Source organism: Saimiri boliviensis, chromosome 1 (genome assembly GCF_048565385.1).
Source record: "Saimiri boliviensis isolate mSaiBol1 chromosome 1, mSaiBol1.pri, whole genome shotgun sequence".
Lineage (NCBI taxonomy): Eukaryota > Metazoa > Chordata > Mammalia > Primates > Cebidae > Saimiri > Saimiri boliviensis.
In genome coordinates this window covers 63,581,264-63,601,318 of record NC_133449.1, presented here as the reverse complement: position 1 = coordinate 63,601,318, position 20,055 = coordinate 63,581,264, and the positions used below count along the sequence as shown (strand labels likewise).

Sequence of the window (20,055 nt, the reverse complement as noted above, 5' to 3'; positions counted from 1 at the left end):
CATCACACCCAACTTCTTTTTCTTAATTATTTGTAAAAGTTATTTATCATATGTTATAAATATTTTTTTCTATTTTGTTTTTAGAGACAGGGTCTTGCTCTGTCACCCAGGCTGGAATGCAGTGGCTCGATCACAGCTCACTATAATCTCAAACTCCTGGGCTCAAGCAATCCTCCCGCCTCAGCTTCCCAATTATAAATATTTTTCTGTTTGTCATTTAATTTTGTTTTTAGTCTTTTTTTTCTTTTTCTTACAGAAAGGTTTAATAGGTGTGTCTGTGTGTGTGTATTTTAATAAAGTCAAATTTATCTATACTATCCTTTAAAGTTTCTAGTTTTGATGTCAATTTTAGAAAAGTTTTAGCCATCTCCAACTTTATACACAAAATAAATTTTCTTTATATAGAAAATTTATATGTTCTAGATTTTCTTCTAGTTCTTTTCCAGTTTTGCCTTGTATATTTAAATATTCAATCCATCTGAACTTTAACTTGGTATATGATGTAAAATGAGGATTTAATTTTATTGTTTCTCCCAAGTGTTACATCACCATGTGTAAAATTATGTACCCTGTACCCAGCATCCTATACCCTCCTCCCCAAAGGGCCAGACTGAAATCTAGCCGAGGGGACCCATCTTGCTTGATCACATACTAATGTCTCAGCCAACCATCCTGACAGTCGGACCGGCACCCAGTTTCTCTTTCCTACCACTCACCCATCCTTCAAACCACTGGTCACAAACATTTCTGTGGCAAAGCTCATCATCAGACTTCTAATTGCTAAGTGGACAATTAGACGGTGGACACTTTTCAGATCTTTGATAGACCTCCCTATTACATCCAATGTTGACGATTCCTTCTCTTTTTTTTTTTTTTTTTTTTCCTGTTTTGCTTGGTGTATTTCAGGACTTGTGGGCCACTCAGTATGTGCATATTTATCTTTGTTAAATAAGTCCACATTGTTTTTCCAGAGAGGCTGTAGCACTTCACACCTCTACCAGCAGTGTGTGAGTGTCTAACTGGATTATTTAAGGATAATAGTTGGGAGATCTGAAATGCTCTGGTTTTCTGCCATCAGGCATGTGCTCACTGTCCACTTCGTGCTGTCACCGCACAGATCTCCTCTCTCCTGTGAGCTTGAGTCCTGCTGCTGGCCTAAGCCAACCCCACCACTATCACTACCAACCCCCAACACAAACAAACCAAGAGAGAGCTTTAAAGACTCACCTTCCCAAAACCTTGTTTTTGCATTTTGTTCCCTGTTCCAGTGGCTTCCCAGTGCAGTCAAATACAGTCTGAACTCCTTGGATTGGCACTAACGGCCTTCTCCTGCCTGGCTTCCTCATTCCTTGCCAGCCTTATTTCTCTCCCTGCTACACCCTCCTCCCAAAAGAGGCAGACTGGAATCCAGCCAAGGAGACCCATCCTGCTGATGGGGCTGTAAACCGGTACAGCCACTCTGCAAAAACAATGTGGCAATATTTAATAAAGATGAAAATACTCATAAGGAATGACCAAGCAATTTAACTCCTTACAGAAACTTTTGCACATGTGTGCCAGGGCACATGAACAAGGAAGGATATTTATACAGCATGGTTTGGAGGTACCTAAACTTGGAAGCAACCCAATGTCCACTGGTAGTGGAATGGATACATTCTGGTATCTTCACCCTTCTTCACCTTCTGCCCTTCCACCTCACTGAACTTACACAGGCATATTAATTTTCCAGGTAGCATGTCTTCATTTAAAACAGGAGCTCAACTACCTACTTTCCAAAATAGAGAGCATTTTTTTTCCACTGAAAAATCAATTTCCAATATCACTATGTTAGTATGTATAAAAACTGGCTGGGCATAGTGGCTCATGCCTGTAATCCCAGCACTTTGGAAGGCCAAGGATGGTGAATCACAAGGCCAGGAGTTCGAGACCAGTCTAGTCAACATAGCGAAATCCTGTCTCTACTAAAAATACAAAAAATTAGCCAGGTGTGGTGGTGTGTGCCTGTAATCCTGGCTTCTTGGGAGGCTGAGGCAGGAGAATTACATGAACTGGGGAGGCTGAGGTTGCAGTTAGCCGAGATCATGCCATTGCATTCTAGCCTGGGTGACAGCACGAGACTCTGTCTCAAAACAAAACAAAAAAATGTATAAAAACTTTGTAAAATGATGTGGTTATGTTTTATCATTTGTTAATCTAAGTGTTTCCGTCTAGGTTTTCAGTTCTACATTGTCAAATGCATACAGTCTATCCTTTGCTTTTTACAAAGGAGTACCAAGATGAGTTAAAAGTGATTTATCTCAGATTTTGTTCACTGAGGCTTTGGAAAACGAAGTTTAATTTTACAGCTTGGTAGGCATGTTTACTCCATGAGTTCATGACGGTTCAGTTCCACCTATTGGTCCTTGCTCAATTGTTTAAGTAGGTCCTGATTACCTGCCAGATGGCCAGTCCTGGGCTGATCTTTTCTGCTAAAATCAGAAGGGTCTTTTCTGGCAAAGCAAGCCTGGCTTGCATTCTCTATGAAACACTGACTAGCCACGGCTGCAGCTAGAGGGCCCAACCAAGGATCTTTCCAAACCAAGTGCCTTTGGCTGTCAAATATACAGGTAACTAAAACTCCAATCTCTGAGGGAGGACAGTCTGCCCTATCTGAACTCCCTTGTCATCTAGAAAGGGTCAAATAGTAGCCTAAGCATTGGCGGAGAACAAACTTTTCTCCTCATGTCTTTGCAAAGGGCAGGGAACACTAGACTATTAGTAATGATGTAGTTTTTAAAGTACGTTACATCAGCTAAGTTAACTGTTTAACCATAAGTTCACCATTCCTTTTTTTTTTTCTTTGCATTCGATGTTAGGCAAAACTCCCAAATTTTCATTGATATGAAATAAAAACATAGAAATAACAAGTATGCTATCCCATCATGAGACCAACCACTACCTCATCCAATATTTTCACCCCTCTCCACCCCAATTGTTTTGATCTCTTTCAATGGGTGACATCACAGAATTTAGATGTTAGGTCTCTACAAGATGGTGATCTTTACAGCCAGCCTCTCTGGGGTGAGTAGGAATTAGCATTTCCTAGAATTCCCAGGTGATGCTGCTGCTGTTGGGAAATCACTGCTCTAAACCCAACTAACAATTATAGAAAATGGAGAAGACAGAGGAACTTATTAACACCATGAGGATGCATTTCAAGAAAATCCAGATTTTGAGAAATAGTTCAACAAATAAATTATAAGGAAAAATCAATCAAGAAAGAACATAGAGTGCCTATGAATGGCCACTGCACTCCAGCCTTAGCAACATAGCATGGCCTTTATCTAAGAGAGAAAGAGATGATGATGAGCAGGAGGAGAAGGAGATGTTTCTAAGCTCAGAACTGCAAGAGACTGGACTAGAGGCTTCAATTTACTCCCAGCATCATCTGGGAGGGCACAAAGGGGAGAGCCAAGATGGCGGTCCAAGGCACAGTACAAGCCTATCCTGCAATAGCCAGTGTCAATGTCTACTAGATTCTGCCCCAGGCCTCCAACAATGGCTACAGGCTGGAATGTGGACCATTCTTCCAAAGGAAGACTGCCTATGTTAACTCAAGTATAAAATATCAGGAGAGCTCTTTGCTCAAGCACCAGTAAAACAATATGCTGACACTGCTAAGGAGACAGTGAAAGATTACAGCTTCTACTTTGTAATGTGGTTCTAGGATGACACTGCGCAGGCATAGTGCTTGCATCGGCATTGGCTTCATAGATGAGGGTGATGCCTTTGACTTTGATACCGTACTGAAAAATCACCTTAACTGGATAAAACAGGTATCTGAGATGCCCAAGGGATCTTTGGAAATGAACACTCATCCCAAGTTGGATTTGGGCTTTAACGAAAGGAAGACCATCAAGTTGAGTAATGGGAACATTACAACCAAGGAATGATGTATTTCAGCCATGTGCAGTGGCATACACCTGTAGTCCCAGCCCCAGGAGGCTGAGGCAGGAGGACCACATGAGCCCAGGAGCTGGGGACTATAGTGTGTTATGACCATGCTTGTGAATGGCCACTGCACTCCAGCCTTGGCAACATAGCGAGGCCCTTCTCTAAAAGAGCGAAAGGGATAATGATGATGATGATGAGATGGTTCTAAGCTCAGGACTGCAAGAGACTGTATTGGAGGCCTCAATTAATTCCCAACCCCATCTGGAGGCAAGTTACTCTTCCCCTCCATCCTCCAAGGACGTTGCCTCATCAGCTGTTCCAATTCTAACCGTGGAGAGAGTGCCACAGATATCCTTTTAGGCTGTGATTCTTCTGCTTCTGTCATGACACCAACACCAGCTGCAGTCTCTGTGAGCAGTGACTTGGAGAGTCTTTAGTACTGTAACCATTCTGTCCCAAACCTGGCACCAGAGCCATCCAACTGACTCCAGATCTGAGTAGTACTGGCAGGACATCAAGGACAGACTTGAAGAACAAAAATGACCTTGAGAAAACAGGGCAGAAAATCACATCTCTGAGGAAGAAAATGAAGGAGTAGAAGGCAGATCTGGCAAAAGAAAGAGACTGTTTCCTAAAGAATTATGATGTCTGATGTATGGGTTTGGGGATTATCAGAATCCTTACAGAGCCAGGGATATTCTTGAAGATCTTGTTATAGAGTTCATCAATGAAATGATGAAATTCCAATGCCAATTGGAAGACCAGATCAAGTACAAGTTGAAGAAACCGTCTTGTTAATTTGAAAGGACCCAAGAAAGTTTGCTAGGGTTAAAAGACTTGGTTACTATGAACGAATAATTGAAGTGAGCTAGAAAAGCATTTGACAAAGTCAGCTGTGGATTCTGACACTTTTTGTACTTTCTGAAGCTCCATTATTTTCTGGGACAACCATATATAGTAACTATTTTCTACAGTAAGGTCCTGATATCTAACCACGTAAATGAAAGATGAAGAAACAAAGTTTTCGTATTTTCAATTTTAAAATGTTATTTGAGACTTTAACGCCTGCATTTATATTACCATACTTGAATTATTCAGTTTTAATGATGAATGAAGGATCTTGCAAACTGTAGTTCCTTCTGACTTTTGACTACCTACATGATGAAACAACACAATATTTGTGTTGAGTCTTTGTGCCACTGTAAGCTATACTACAGCTCTTTAATATGTGAAATCCAAATGGTACCTTTGACTCACCATAGCCTGAGACACAGCTGTGTCATGTATTCTTTAGTTTCTAGACAACATTAATCAAATTATTAAAGATGGTGAGCTGTTTTATGTTTCTCTTGAGTAGATACAGAAAACGTATCTTTTAAGAATATTTGTATTAAAAGGTAATTTGTTTTAATATTCTTTTCTTCATATAGCAAGTTGTTTTTTTGGAGAAACTAAGTTTCATGTGAAGGCTTCAGTGTTGGAAAACTTTATTTTTTGAGACAGAGTCTCATTCTGTCACCCAAGCTGGAGTACAGTGGTGGGATCTCAGCTCACTGCAACCTCTGCTGCCTCAGCCTCTCAAGGAACTGGGACTACAGGCATGTGCCACCACACATGGCTAACTTTTGTATTTTTTTGTAGAGATGGGGTTTTGCCATGCTGCCCAGGTTGGTCTTGTCTGAAACTCCTTGACTCAAGTGATCTGCCTGCCTTGGTCTCCCAAGTGCTGGGATTAAAGGCGTGAGCCATTGTGAGCCATTCCAAAGCCTTTGGAAGCCTTTTTAAATTTAAAAGCTTTGGGGCTTATCCATTCTATTTGTCAAGTTTTTGGAGAATTTATTTTCCTAGATCAGATTAAAGCTTCTAAAACTAAATGCTTTTAGTAGTAGTTGGAATGGTGTTGCTTTAAAAGTTGATGACAGAACAAGCATTTGGTATTAAGCAAGTATTGTTCTGTTAACATTTGTTAGTACTATTCAGTGTGAAAATGCATCCTTGTCTAAAACTGTGTGTGGCCATGGACACCACTTTTGTAATTCAGAATATACAGATTTTGTGTGCATTTAACTGTGTTACATGAAATCATCACTGCACTTAGCTTATAAGGATTGAACTTGCATTTTAAAAAGGGATCAACGAATGTTACTGTTTATGAAATGGAAAGTTTTTTGAGATACTTATAAACATTATCTATAAATCCATACTTGGGAAAATTCTTTCTTAACCTATTGATACCAGGAATAAAGTCTGAAAAATTAAACAGAAATAAAATGATCTTGGGAGCAGGAATCTTTAAGAGGCTAGAAATCTCTTGCCTTCCTAGAACTACAGTAACAACCTTTTTCTTAGCTTCCCTATTATATTCAAGCTGGTATATGTCATTCCCCTTTGCAGTTACTTGCTGTGCAGTCAAGAGAGGGTCTGCCATCTCCTGTTCACTAACAAGCCAGGAACTAATGGGTCTAACCATACTCACGGCTGACTATGGGGAAATGACCCCTAACACTGTAAAAAAAAATTTCCACCTTTTAAATTCCACAACTTATTTCAGTCATCTCATGGCTCTCATGTACTCTTTGTGAAGTTCTATTTAGCAATTTCAGAGGACCAAAACAAAATGCCCTTGCTATTTCCTAGTCCACTAAGTCAATTCTCTGAAAATGGATAAACTTGCCTCCAGTGTTTATAGATTCAAAATTTTGATGGGTATGGAGAAAGACCTCTTACATACCCTTCTTCACCACATCCAGTGCCGAGTGCAGCTCCATCGCCCTCGTGTGTCTACATGTCTCTTCCTATGTTATGAAGGTCATGTTGGTAGCACCTCCATTCTTTTGCCAAAAAGTGCATCATCTTCAGCCAGTGGGCGTGGCTTGGATGAAGGAAGTTCAAGGGGCTGTTCTAAGTTATATTCTAGAAGTGTTTATTTTCTCCATCCAGCTACTGCAACTGATGCAAGGCTTTACTTTGTATTTGCCCCATTATTTAATCTAAAATTAAAGAGTTTAGAATTTTAACCTGATTTGTGGAGCAGAGAGATTGAAAGCACTTAACTCTCATTCAGTACCCATGTTGCCTTGCTGTCTGGGTATCTGTCTAGTCCCCTTTCATAAAGTTTTTTTTCAATCCATTAGCACCTCAGTAAAAATCTGCTACACTTTCATCATTTGTAATGATGGAGAGTCATAGCTTCAGCCATTTGACAGGTTTCCCAAAGTGAAGGCTTTGGTATCTATCACCTAGAGTAGTGGTCCTCAACCCTTTTTGGCACCAAGGACCAATTTCACGGAAGACAATTTTTCCATGGAATGGGGAGGGGGAGGAGGATGGTTTTGAGATGAAACTGCTCTACCTCAGATCACCAGGCATTAGATCCTCATAAGGAGCCCAGAACCTACATCCCTTGCATATGCAGTTCACAATAGGATTCACACTCCTACAAGAATCTAATGCCGCTGCTGATCTGACAGGAGGCAGAGCTCAGGCAGTAATGCTCCCTTGTCCGCTGCTCACCTCCTGCTGTGTGGCCAGGTTCCTAACAGGCCATGGACCCGCTACCAGTCCACAGCCCAGGGGTTGGGGATCCCTGACCTAGAGTACCTCAAAGCAAGTTACTCTTTCACTACTTTCCCTCTGCCTTTTTTCTTACACATGGCTTTGAAGAAAGTCCCCTTTTCTAGGTCAATGGGCATTACCTATTTGGTTTATTAAGGTCAATTTGAGGAAGAAATAAGATGATAAAACTTCTTTCCTTAGCACCTGTGTGGGTCCTTACACTCTGAATGAAGGACATTTTTTTTTTTTTTTTTTGTGAGATGGAGTCTCACTCTGTTGCCCAGGCTGGAGGGCAGTGGCACAATCCTGGCTCACTGTTCAACCTGGCTCCCGGGTTCAAGCGCTTCTCCTGCCTCAGCCTGCTGAGTAGCTGGGATTACAGGCGCATGCCACCATGCCTGTCTAATTTTTGTATTTAGTAGAGACAGGGTTTCACCATGTCAGTCAGGCTAGTCTCAAACTCCTGACCTCATGATCCACCTCCCTCGGCCTCCCAGTGCTGGGATTTCAGGCGTGAGCCACCGCGCCCAGCCAGGAAATTCTTACATTCAGTTTCAAACTATATTCTCTCTCCTTGACTTATATCTTTTCATCTTTTCATAACTTTGAGTCCATTTTTTTTTTCATTGAAATCCCATTCCAGACAGCTCCTGCTGTCTAGAATTCTTCCACAGCCATGGCAGGACATCTTTAAACAGAAAATACTAAAAGGAAAATCTCTCTAATCCCAGTGACTAAGTAATGGGAACCTATGTTCTCAAAGAACATCTTCCTTATATTGTGTTCTTTGCATTATCAAAGTGATAATGTTATGTATCTGAATTACTGACACATTGAAAATGAAGTGTAAATAGAATGCATACAAAGCAAACACTATATTAATACAATAATTAGAAAATAGGGGGAAAGCAGACTCAAAAGACATTTGTAGCGTATTGTCTTTGTCTTAAATCTCATCCAAATAAACATACTGTAAAACAAAATAAAACAACCAGGGTAACTTGAATGCTGGACAGTTGATGAATTAACTTTTCAGATGTGATAATGGTATTGTAGTTTTCTTTTTTGAAGAGCTATATCTTTTAGGGATACTAAAATACTTTTGGATGAAGTAAGGTGATAAGATGTCTGAGATTTGTTTCAAAATACTATGGGAGTAAAAGAGAGAGGAAAGGGGATAAAGATGAAACGAGATCAGCCATGCAATGAACAAATATTGCACATGTAAGTCATTACATTGTACTCTCATTTGTATGTTAAAATTTCCCATAATAAAAAGTAACAAAACACAGGGTGAGAGACATCTATTTAGTCTGGTACCCATTATTTGTGCAAGAAGAGTCTAATCCCCACATCCAAACTTCCCAGCCTTTGGGAAAGGAATGGAGACCAAACGTCCCAGGCTGCCCCTCTGAAGACCTCTGTCCCTGGGAGTAGTGGTACCTGTTTCAGGTGGCACAGATAATAGAGATAGAGAGAGGCTAGGTATGGTGATGCTACCCATACACACAGAAGAGCTGACACGAAACCACCACAGAGAAGCAGGAGGGACCACTCACCCTCAGACTTTGTGTTCTCCAGGTGCCCTGGGCCTACTTGACAGGAGCCAAGGTCACCTGTGCTATGAAACTTCCATAGTAACTGGGCTATAGAGCATACTTGTTCCTAATGCACTTTTTGCCTCATGGTTGTATAGGGTGGACTTAGCTCTGGGGCCTCCTACATTCCCTAGGATTACCCAGCAGCAGATTTGGGTCTTTGCATTACCCTACCCCTGATCTCCACTGAAGTAGAGCACTGAAAATGTGAACCAAGCAAGTGAATCCAAATTGTGGGAGTGGGGTGAGGGAGGTGCCACCAGGTTTAGACTTTCTCTCAGCCTTGGCCTGCTAAAAGGAGCTAACAGTGCCTGGACAGTAGAAAATACGACAGTAGCCACCCATAGAAACAAGCTGAAAACTGGGACACTAAGGGCTACCTATCATTTGGGACTCAAAAGATGGTTACGTGTGTCACAAGTACATCTTGGGAATGTGATTGCTTCTATTTTGTTTCCTTTTCATTTGTTTAGTATCAACCTTTCCCAGGTATCACTTTTTAAGCACCTGTATCAAGCATGCTGTCTCATTTAATTTTCTCCCTGAAGATTACTTAAGAATATCACCTGAGGAAGGTGCTATTGGCCTCATTTTACAAACAGAGAAACTGAAGCTCAAAGGTTAAGCACCTTCCCTATGTTCAGACAGCTCAATAGTGAAAGAGATAGAATATAAGCCCTATATATATATTTTTTTTGCCCCACTCTACTAGTAAATAAGCCCTATTCTTATTTCACAAAGCTGCCTCCATGCCGGGACAGGTGATGTTAACCCTGGGAAACTACCCAGAACCCACTGGAAGAGAGAAGCTCCTAGGGAACAGAGTTGATAATGTTCATACCCTGCCCCTATCGACTGCCAGCCAATCTCCTCAATTTTGTCAAACTGGCAGTTATGATTCTGGATGAATCAAAGGTGGTTGTTAATATGTTCCATCCTGGTAAACACAGCACCTCACGAGGCCTCTCCCCCACCATCACATACCAGTTTCCAGAAACTATTCCCCTGGTTATCTGCCTGGCTACCCATTCTCCACAATCCCCATGAATGGATGCTACCCAGGACACACAGTGAGCATGAGCTGCTGTCTCCCCTTTCTTACCACCATAACTCGGTCTCTGTTTCCTCTATCCGGTAGAGACTGCTCTGGCCAGCTCACCAGGCATCTGTGCATACAACAGCCACTTTCCAGAACTCACTTGCCCTCTGAGCTGCTCAATCTCTCTCCTCCTGAGAGGTGGATGCCCCTTCAGGCTACAGACTTTTTAACTCTCAGGGATTCCCAGGGCTCTACCTTTCCCTTCCCTCTGTATACTCTCCTCAGGTAACTTGCTGCTTCAGATTCTTGCAGCCTTACCTGACTCACAGGTCTCCAGCTGCTTACTCTGTGCTGACCAACTCCCACAGGTCGGTGACCACATTCTGCTCCCCTTGCCACTATAGGACTTAGTTAGGCATGGGATCTGGCTTTCACAGTTGCCAAGCAGTATCATCCCAGCAAGAAAGTGGGAAGGTGGGAAGCTAACACTGGCTCCATGGCCAACTTTAGGCAGTAAAGTATGGACAGGAAGCAGAGCAGGTGAATTTCCCCTCCATCCCTCCATCAATCCAAATATAATGCCTGGTGTTTCTGTGTAGTCTATCCAGAGACATCCAACATGGTCAAGTGACCAGCTGTGTCTTTGTGAAGCAAGGGCCAACTCACTAACACTAACCTTTGATTTTCTTTTCCTCCCTTCCTCTCACTGCTCTGAGACTTCACCTTCCAATAAAGTGCTAGCACTAGCTTTGTCTCAGATTCAGTTTTCTTAGTAACTTGAACAGTAACCTCACCCAAACCACGCCTTCAACCACCACTGACACACTCCCAACTCACTCCCCAAACTTTATCTTCAATCTGGACATCTCTGCTGAGCTCCAGACCCAGTAGGTTCCAACTGCCAACTGGACAGCTCTGCTTATACATTCTCACAGGCACCTGAAACTCATGTCCAAAATAAAACTCATCTTCCTCCTCCCCAAATATGTGCCCTTCTCTTGTATTTGGCAGGATGCAGAGACAGAAGACACCCTAAAGGAACTTGTGCCTAAAGTGGGAGAGAAGTTAAACTAACTTCTCGTAAGTTAAACTAACACTTAAAATAGAAACAGATGCTTACTGGCATAAAGTAGCATAGTAGGAGTACATACTGGAGAAGAGAAGCAAGCCTACTGTGTGCCAGCACAGTGCTTGATGCTTGCATGCACTATCTCATTTGGCCTTCATAACAACCCTGTAAGATATCATTATTTCCATTCTGCAGGTAAGAAAACAGATCAGAAGTTAGAAATCTTGCCAAAGTCACAAAGCAACTAAATTTAAGCATACCTAAAAAAAAGTCTGTATCTTTCGCTGCCTCCACAGGAGGACACTTAACAGGCCACAGGGATTGGAGATTTCCTGAGATGGCAATTCCAAAGCTATCTTAGTAAATGGACAGGATGTCAGCTAAAGAATGAGGATGGGGCGGGGGCAGGGAAATACAGTGGAGACAAGGAGGTAGATGGCATTCTGGGTGGTGGGAAGAAGCCTGAGAGAGCACAGGGTGGCAAGGAAACTGCAGGGGTTCACTAAAGCTGAAGCACCAGGCACGTGGGGAGAGGCTGGAGAGGTGGACAGGACCCAAATCATGGATGGCCCCATGTGCCATTCTAGTAAATTTAAATTTTGAAGTCTAGACACAGAGAGGAACCATTTCAGGATGTTACATGAATTTTAAATTTGGTTGGAGAAATCAATTCAGGATTTAAATCAGGGAATGACACGCCCCAGTTTGCATTTTGGAAGTGTCCCTCATATCGATGTGTAGAACTGGTTGAAGAGAGGCAATGGAGGTAGGGTAACCAGTTTAAAAACTGCTGAAGTGCCCAGAGCAAGAAGTTATTTATACACAAAGTTTGTGGATGTAAAAAAGTAGACAAATTTGAGAGAGTAATGAGGACAAGCTGAACAGGGCTGGATAACTACCTTAGCTAAGGAGATCAAAGCAGAAGTCAAGGCTATCCAGGTTTGTGGCTTGCCAAATCTACGACACAAAAGAGATGATTTCAGTTTTGGACATACTGACTCTTAGACAGACACCTGTGGGGCACTCACAGGGAGATAGACAACAAGTAATTGGGTGAATGAATTTGGCATTCAAGAGAGTAGTAGTTCAAGTAGTGAGAAACCACCACCAAGGGAAAAGGATGAAACAAAAAGCCCTATCCTTTCAAAGTGCCACCAGAAGTTGCTTGGCCTTGGGGTCTTAACAACACCAATCAGAAGGCAGGTCAGCAGCTTGGGAAGAATCCAATCCCAGGGAAAAGACAATGTGGTCTGTCTAGGAGACAGATTTGGAGATGTGAAGACTCTCTGGTTCAAGACACAATAACCCTTCTCAACCAGCTCTGTGAGAATTAATCCCTCATATGTAATGCACAGCCCAATTTGGAGACATGAGGTGAAGACATGTTGTGTCTCTGGTTCAAGACACAACAACCCTTCTCAACCAGTTCTGTGAGAATTAGTCCTTCATATGTAATGCATTATATCCTGTGCATCTAGAATGATACTGGTTGTGTACCATCCTTGAGAATATTAATGAAAGTCATCAAATCATTTTCTCTCAGAATCCCAGGTGAGAAGGGCCAAGATACAAAGCAGGCATTCAAACTCCATAACCCACTGACCTCCCAGACAGTATGCTCATTAAGAATATGGCCCCTAGGCTCCCACCTTGGAGCCCCCTCCTCCTGTCTGCCCTTCCCCTCATGACAGAAAGCACATGAGCAGAAGGTCTGGCCTAGTCAGGCCTGGCACTCTGCAGGGCCAACAGTCTCTTTTTGCATCTAGATCAGAGCCTTCTGCGAGTTTAGACTGGAATTCTTTCCCTAAGTGGGGAAAAAAGAGAGTATAAAGGACCTAGCCAACTAATCTAAACTGGGGCTAATACCTACAATGCTAGGGTGTTGTTTACCAGCCTAATGGGTCCCAGCTCTGGAAGTGTTTTCAGCAGATCTGGGTCAAGAGCCAGATATCTGTTACAGTCTAAAAGAATCTCCCCAGGTGATACTAATTTGTAGAGGGATATGGGAGTAACTTTTGTCTTCTATCCTTTACTAGTGTGCCATTTTAGTTTTCCCTTATTTAGCAAATATCCCCTCTGAGAGGCCCCAGGTCTTATGGGAAGACTCTGGCCAGTGCATCAGAAAGTTGGCTGGGGTGGTGATCATTATCATTACTCCAGCTCCAAAAACTGCACTGAAGAGCAATGGAAGCTACAGGAAACAGAGGCAGGGTTGGCAGAGGCTACACTCTCCCAACCCTCCTAACTCCATAAATCCACTTAGGTACCTAGCCCTAAGTCTAGCCCTTTCCTCCTTACTCAGAGTAACTTACTGCAAATGAATTTTAGAGACAGCATTCTACTGGTGGCTATGAAGAGGAGCCCTCAAATTTGATACAGCCAAAGTGTCCTCAGCATCGCTCCTCCTCTGCTCCTGTGCTGAATGGCCCAAGTCCCACTCTCAACACCACACAGGAAGCACTGAAGCAGAACTTGCTTTAATCAAGGGGTGAAGTCCTCAATCAAGGGGACCTCACTCAACCTTTGGTGGTGGGGTCTCAGCCTACCCCCCACATGCCCTGAGGCCCCTCAGGAAGGAGGGAGCAGTTGAACAGCAAGTTATGGCAGAGGCCAGGGGATGGGAGTGGGGGAACCCGGGTCAACGTGAAGGGGCAGGATGCTGAAAGGGTGGGAGTGAAGCTGAATGTGGCAGGAAGAGCTTAACCCACATGGTTCTACCTGGGGGCTGGCTGAGGTGGCTGTGCATCGGGCAGAGCGGCACCAGAGGGCTGAGGGTCGAAGGGGACAGCAGGGAAAGGAGTGCTTAGGAGATGAGGCGACTGTGGAGCTGGTGCAGCTGCTCCTGGGTCAGCACCAGCCGGTGTCGCTGTCCAAGACCAGCCGCACACGAGAAGGTCACTTTGCCCATGTAGACTGTGTCATCCTGCTGCTCCTCCTTGGCCTGGTGGTTGATGAGGAGAAAAGGACTCCAGGTCAGGGGCTCACTTGAGCTGTGGGCCACTAAAGGGGTCCCTGAGCACTGAGACCAAGGCAGCCCCTGGGAGACTGGGGCTTCTGAATTCCTGGGCTATGGTGACCACATTTTTCAAATCAGAATGGGGATACATAGTCTGACAAGGGAGTTTTGAGCCCCTGCTGGTGTCAAAAGTCATAGAAAGTGTTTATGTGCTAAAATATTGGAATTTCAAAGCTTCATAAGCACTTCTGAGTCACCTGTAAGATTTGGCCAGATAACCCAAAGTATGTAGTTGTTAGACCTGAGACTCCAAAGGCCTCTTCCAATTCTGGAGGAGAGGAGGACCCACCTGAGCCCTCCACGCTGTCCTGTCCTCCACCCCATGCTCCCCCTTACCCTGAGGAAGGCTGATGAAGGGAAGGTGGCAAAGTCAGTGGGTACTGTGGCTCCAGGGCGTTGAGATACTGTCTCCTTGAGGACCTCATCCTACGGAAGGGGAGAGGAAGACAAGGGTTCATTTAGGGACCTCCACAGGCTAGCACAAGACCACTGTTTCAGAGAAACACTAATACCAAGGGGAGGGACTCAGTCCTCTGTATTACCATACTTTTGCTCTCATCTCCGAGCCCATCCCCACCCCTACACCCGTCCTTACTTTACAAGTCCTCACATTGTAAGGCCCAACTCACGTTCTACCGCCTTTGGGAAGCCATGCCCAAACATTCTACCTCACAATGATCTCAGCTCTGATGGAAGCTAAAGCCTGAACCAGTCACTCTAAAGATGATCCTAGCTTATCCATTTTGTTATGGGACTCTGTCTTCTGTTTGTACCAAGACAGTGAGCTTCTATGGCAAGAACCCTGGCTTCCCTTCCACCTCCTCCCCAGTTGCTGTCTAGCATAGGGCTGGGCTCAGAGGAACTCCAGAAGTGTCTGGCTTCACCAGTGAATGCTGTGAAGTGAGCTCTGCAGGGCAAAGTCTGAGCTGACCTTGAGCTTCTCGATGGTGTCACTCAGGGACTTAAGCTGAGCCACTTGCTCCATAAGCTGGGCCGACGGGCTCTTGGCAGCTGTGAGGAGAGAAAGCTGGTGAGGCCCACCAAGGCGCTGGCAGGCAGCTGTACTGGATTAAGGGTTAGGGGTGCAGGAATCAGACTTTCTAACAGAGCAAGTACTTAAGAGGGAGTGGGTGAATCAAGCAAACTGAACAGTAAAGCCAAAGAACACTGCTAGGAAGAGCTTCTGCGGTGGGGGACCCACCTGAGCAGGGGCTAAATCCCTGGGCCAAGTGGAGGGGGTGGTTTAGTCATCTTGGGGGTTGGCAGGTACATACCAGGGCTGGTGCGAGTGATGTCTACTACGTGCGTGTGTGTGCTCAATTGATTCAAAGTCTCCAGCAGCTGGCTAGTCTTACGATACAGCGCTCCAGCTGCTAACTCACTGCTAGGGCCCTCATGGGATAGCTTTGCAACATGCAGAGGGGGCAGGGATGCCAAGGATGCCTTCATCTGGGCTCCCTGTGGGTGAAAAAAGAAGGGTAGTGGTAAGAGGTGCTAGGAGGTCCTTGCCATCTACCATCAATGGGATAAATATGCTCCATACCCCATGCCAGTCCTCCCTGTGGCTCCCTCACCTTGAGGATGGTGTTCTCATGCTGGAGTTGGGAAATGTGCAGCCTCATGGCAGAGATCTGCTGAAGCAGCAGTGGTGAGTCCTTCACCAGCCCTGGGCCTGGCACAGACCCTGGAGCCTGCCCAGGGACGCCTCCTATGGGGATTATAACAAATGTCTTCAGCCCCAATTGGAGAGAGTTGAAAATTGGGCTCCATTCCTGCTCTTGTCCTTTATTCATCCCCCCCTCACCCACCTCCAGTCCTGGCTTTCCCCTCACCCTGCTCCCTTAGCTCCAATTCCCCTCAGCCCTAGTAACCCCCAGCCAGAGTGGGTCTCTACCTCGCTGCTGTTCTTCTGTTCTCAGGATAGCCCATGGGGGAGCAGGAAAAGAGGAGAGAGGAGTTAGATGATTTGGGGGTTAGAGGGACATGCCAGAGGAATCCTAAACACAACCTGCAAGAAAACTCTTTTCCTGATCATCATACTTTCTCTAACAAGACCCTCTGCCACCTACTTTTGGGGACGAGCAGATATGTATGAAAGAAAGACACCAAACAGGACTGTGGCCAGGAGACAGAGTACAATGTGTGAGAAACCGTGGCAAAGGGACTGTGCGCTGTACAAAGTACTTGGAACATGAGGGTGTTCCTGCCTCCCTGCCTCAGATGCCATTTTCCAGAAGGGCATAGAGAATGCTCCAGAGACCCCGCTATGTCTGTACCCTTTGTGCTTACCAGCAGCAAAGCTTAGGTTGGGAATGCAAACACACTCCCTTGCTCCTCAGGATTCTCCATTACTCTGAGGCAAAAGATCTTTTTTGGTGGGAAGTTTCATAAATTCAGAACTAATGTTTGTTTAAAGAGTGCTAAGAACAATACAATGCAGTAATTCTGGAAACTCTCTCCAAAGAACACAGAGCTGTCTGTACCACAAGAGCCTAAAGTCAAGAAAGTACTTGGTCACCTCCCAAGACTTTGATGAAGACAAGACTCTATGTTAAGTGAGGTCAGCTGACAAGACCCAGGAGCAGCTGGGAAAGTCTGGAGGCCCTAAGGGTTTAATTCCAGGGCAAGGAGCCTGTCTTCTGGAGGTGAGATGGGTAAGTGAGAAACTGGAGAGCAAACAAAACCACCAGAGGGCAGAGAACAAAGACAGCAGCAGCCAAGTCCTGAGTCAGGAAACTGGGGAGGCTAGAACTGCTAACCAGAAAAACTCTAGATGAGGAGCCCTGACTATACTGAGTGACTAGGCAAAGGTCAGAACACAAGCCCCAAATGAAACTGGGAGAATTCAGCAGTGGAAGATATGACCATATCATAGAATTAAGCCACATGAACTCAGTGAGAAGACAGTGTCCAAGCAGAGAAGCAATCAAGAGCAGGTATGGAGCATGGCCAGATGCCCCAGGAGAGTCAGCCCAGCCTGCTGCTGGCTGACAACCCTCTGGGATATAGCGCTGGCCAGAAAGGTCAGACTACAGAGCCAGAAAGGACATCTACTAGAGTCCAGCTGTCATCATTATTCTGAACCTCATTAACAATTTAGCAATGCCCTTCTTTGCCCAGAGGAACTCAGCACATATCTTCAGGGGAAGAGAAAACCTGGTGAAAACTGGCACAGAGTGAAACTGTGCAAGCATGTTCCTGGCTGAATATCCCAGGGGTAAAAGGGGGCAGAGAGGTCAAACTGAGGCCAAGGACAGAAGAGAGGACAATCTCCTCTGTGCTAGTGCTGCCTATTCTACTGTACTCACCACCAGCAATGCCAGAGACCAGAGTAGCAATGCCTGAAGGAGGAGGGCCCCGGAGTCCCTCAATCGTGCGCTTGGACTGGCTGTTCAGCCGCTGCTTTAGTTCTGCCTTCTCTGCCTCCAGCTGGTCAATGTCAGCCTGGAGCGCATCCATTGTTTCCTCAAACTCTCTGTGAAAGAGAATCTGGGCTCTAGCAGTGTCCCTTCTCCAAAGCACCCCTTGACTATTCAGCCCTGAGAGGTCCTTGGAATAGCCCTACTAGTGAGGAGCCAGGGCAGAGCAGCATAGGCTTAGGCTGGGGTGATGCAATGGGGTCAGCACTGGGTAAAGAAAATGCGGAGTCTCACTACAAGAGAAACTGAAACTGAGTAGGGGTATGGGTTAGGAGACAGAGAGCTCCAGCAGTAGGGAGGATAAGAGGAAGCAAGGCTCCAGGGAAAATGCCTGACTTCTCCTTTTTCCGCAGCAGTGCCTGGGTCTCTTCCAGCCGAGTCTGGACCTTCTCAATGCGTTCATCCGCATCCTTGGCAGCACTGTCCAGCTTCTTCTCCAGGAGGCTCAGCCGCACATTGGCCTCACTTAGCTCCTCTCCCTGAACAAGGACAGAGCTTCTATATCCCTGACATCCTCCCCACAGTCCCTGGACCCTGGGAACTAGACCATGAGTCAGGAGGCTCCCTGGGAGCTCACTAGAGCTCCCATTGATTGCAGGTCCCACTTCTCCCCTCAACTCCCAAGATGTCTTGGTCCCGCTCCCCAACACTCATGTTTTCCTGGGCCCTACCAACTTCCTGGCCCCCAGATCTTGAGCCTACACTACACTCACCTTAATCTTGAGTGACTTCTTCAACTCCTTAATAACTGTCTCTCGATCTTCGAGCTTCAAACCCAGGCCTTCAGCATCTGTGATCTCTGCACGAAGGGCAGCAGCCCGCAACTCAACTGGTGGAGGCTAAGAAATGGTCGGCGGGGGGCAAGGGTGAGAAGGTGAGGGTGGAGAGAGGAGATCATCAATGTGCTCCTTTCAGAGAGATCCAGTTACAAGGAAAACCCTGCCTTCTAGGCAGGATAGTGCTCTCCTGATGCCTTCCTCCTGTCTCCCCATCCTCCCACAACTAGCAGTAGCTCTGCAAGTCTTACTCCTACTCCTCTGCGACTTCTTCTCCAAGGAAATCTCCACCCACCTTGCTGGGGGGCCGCTCTGCATCATACTCCCCCTCCTGCATGGCTGTGGCCAGCTTGTTCATGGTACTGATGAGGATCTTGCATGACTGGCGCAGACACTCATAGGGGCTGCTGGAGGGGGTCCCATAGATCTGCAGGAGCCAAGGACAGAAGTGAAAGCCCCACACTGGTCACTGACTCTCCCCGCACCTCTGCCCAGCCACCCAGGCCCACCTGCTCGCTTGCTTTGAAAGCCAGTTCCTCCAGGGCAGCCACAGGTAGTCCCTCATTCTCTGCCAGTGGGGCAATGAGCTGGGCAGCAGCAGCTGCCACCTCCTGCAGCACAGCCACGACCCACGTCAAGTGCTTCCTGCAGTCTAGGAGTGTGTCAGATACCTGTGTGACAGACCAGAGTCAGGAGTCAACCCTGGGCTCAGCACCACAGTTTCCAGCTACCCCAAAATCATTTTTGTCCCCTGACCAGATCCAGATCTTAAAGTGCTATGCCCCTCCTGTTTCTACTCAGTTTCCTTCCCTTTCCCAATCGTAGCCCTAAACCTGTGGTCCAAAGGCCAGTGCAGCTGGGATCCCAGGAGCATCTGTCCCCGGCATTCGTCTTCGGATCTTCTTGCAGAACTGGCGGATGTCACTACATGAAGTTTCCAGATCCCGGAGCAGGAGGGCGATATCTGTAGCCTCCTGTCCACCCTACTCAGGAAAAAGAAAATGGATGGAGAAGCAAGTTAGCATTAAGGCTGGGAGTAAGGAAGTAAAGACTAAGGAGGAAGAGGAGCTCACACAGATCTAGATGTGCTCTCACCTGCAAGAAGGCACGCAGCCGTCCTACTTCCACGCTCATGCAGTCCAAAGCACTCTGCGTGAACTGTGAGGAGAGAAGCATGCGATCATCAGCTCCCAGCAGGAGCCCTTTTGCCTTATCAGCTCTAAGAAGTCCCCACCCACCGTCTGCTGACCCCCATACATAAATAGGTCCTCTAGTTTCCCTGATACGGCTTTGGTAACTCTGCCCTAGTCTTATGTGACACTTCTTGGGCACCTGATTTTTTGACCTGATGCCCACCATTTCTGATCTCCACAGGGGCTCAATCACTGGCCCAGACACTTCACCTTAATGTGGTCAGCCAGCTGCATAGTACAGTCCTCAGGCTGTTCGGCAAGGTGGATGCTGTACAGATGCTGAGGATAGATAACAAAAGAAACAGTTTTTAGGCCCTGGCAGGGTGGGGAGTTCTTCCCAAACTGTAGTTTGAGCCCTGGTCACCATGGGTCTCTGGAGGTACAAGAGAATCCAAAGCCCTCAAGCTGCCTCATATGGAGAGTTCATCTAAGAACAAACCAGTCCTCAAGCACCAGC

General features: G+C 45.7%; 2 protein-coding genes across 13 annotated transcripts in view; both read right to left on the bottom strand.

Moving 5' to 3' along the window:
* The window catches only part of SLC4A5 (solute carrier family 4 member 5), a 153,414-nt gene extending 139,844 nt beyond the window's left edge, over positions 1 to 13,570 (bottom strand). For both annotated transcript variants that reach the window (XM_039479158.2, XM_039479159.2), the window contains exon 1: positions 1,228 to 13,570. In XM_039479158.2, coding sequence (XP_039335092.2) covers positions 1,228 to 1,346 — 119 coding nt within the window. In that variant the 5' untranslated portion in view covers positions 1,347 to 13,570. The remainder of the gene's footprint in view (positions 1 to 1,227) is intronic.
* An 85-nt stretch (positions 13,571 to 13,655) lies between these two features.
* Positions 13,656 to 20,055, bottom strand: part of DCTN1 (dynactin subunit 1) — a 30,349-nt gene continuing 23,949 nt past the window's right edge. For 4 of the 11 annotated variants that reach the window (XM_010333433.3, XM_039479180.2, XM_010333432.3 and 1 more), the window contains 14 exons: positions 19,809 to 19,877; positions 19,501 to 19,563; positions 19,239 to 19,388; positions 18,915 to 19,076; positions 18,701 to 18,832; positions 18,343 to 18,468; positions 17,966 to 18,108; positions 17,519 to 17,685; positions 16,105 to 16,119; positions 15,785 to 15,918; positions 15,485 to 15,668; positions 15,142 to 15,221; positions 14,547 to 14,636; positions 13,904 to 14,135 (listed from right to left, as the gene is read on the bottom strand). In XM_010333433.3, coding sequence (XP_010331735.1) covers positions 13,998 to 14,135; positions 14,547 to 14,636; positions 15,142 to 15,221; positions 15,485 to 15,668; positions 15,785 to 15,918; positions 16,105 to 16,119; positions 17,519 to 17,685; positions 17,966 to 18,108; positions 18,343 to 18,468; positions 18,701 to 18,832; positions 18,915 to 19,076; positions 19,239 to 19,388; positions 19,501 to 19,563; positions 19,809 to 19,877 — 1,653 coding nt within the window. In that variant the 3' untranslated portion in view covers positions 13,904 to 13,997. Of the gene's footprint in view, positions 14,136 to 14,546; positions 14,637 to 15,141; positions 15,222 to 15,484; positions 15,669 to 15,784; positions 15,919 to 16,104; positions 16,120 to 17,518; positions 17,686 to 17,965; positions 18,109 to 18,342; positions 18,469 to 18,700; positions 18,833 to 18,914; positions 19,077 to 19,238; positions 19,389 to 19,500; positions 19,564 to 19,808; positions 19,878 to 20,055 lie in introns of all 11 variants that reach the window. The other 7 variants (XM_003922592.4, XM_003922589.4, XM_010333439.3 and 4 more) reach the window with 3 other exon arrangements.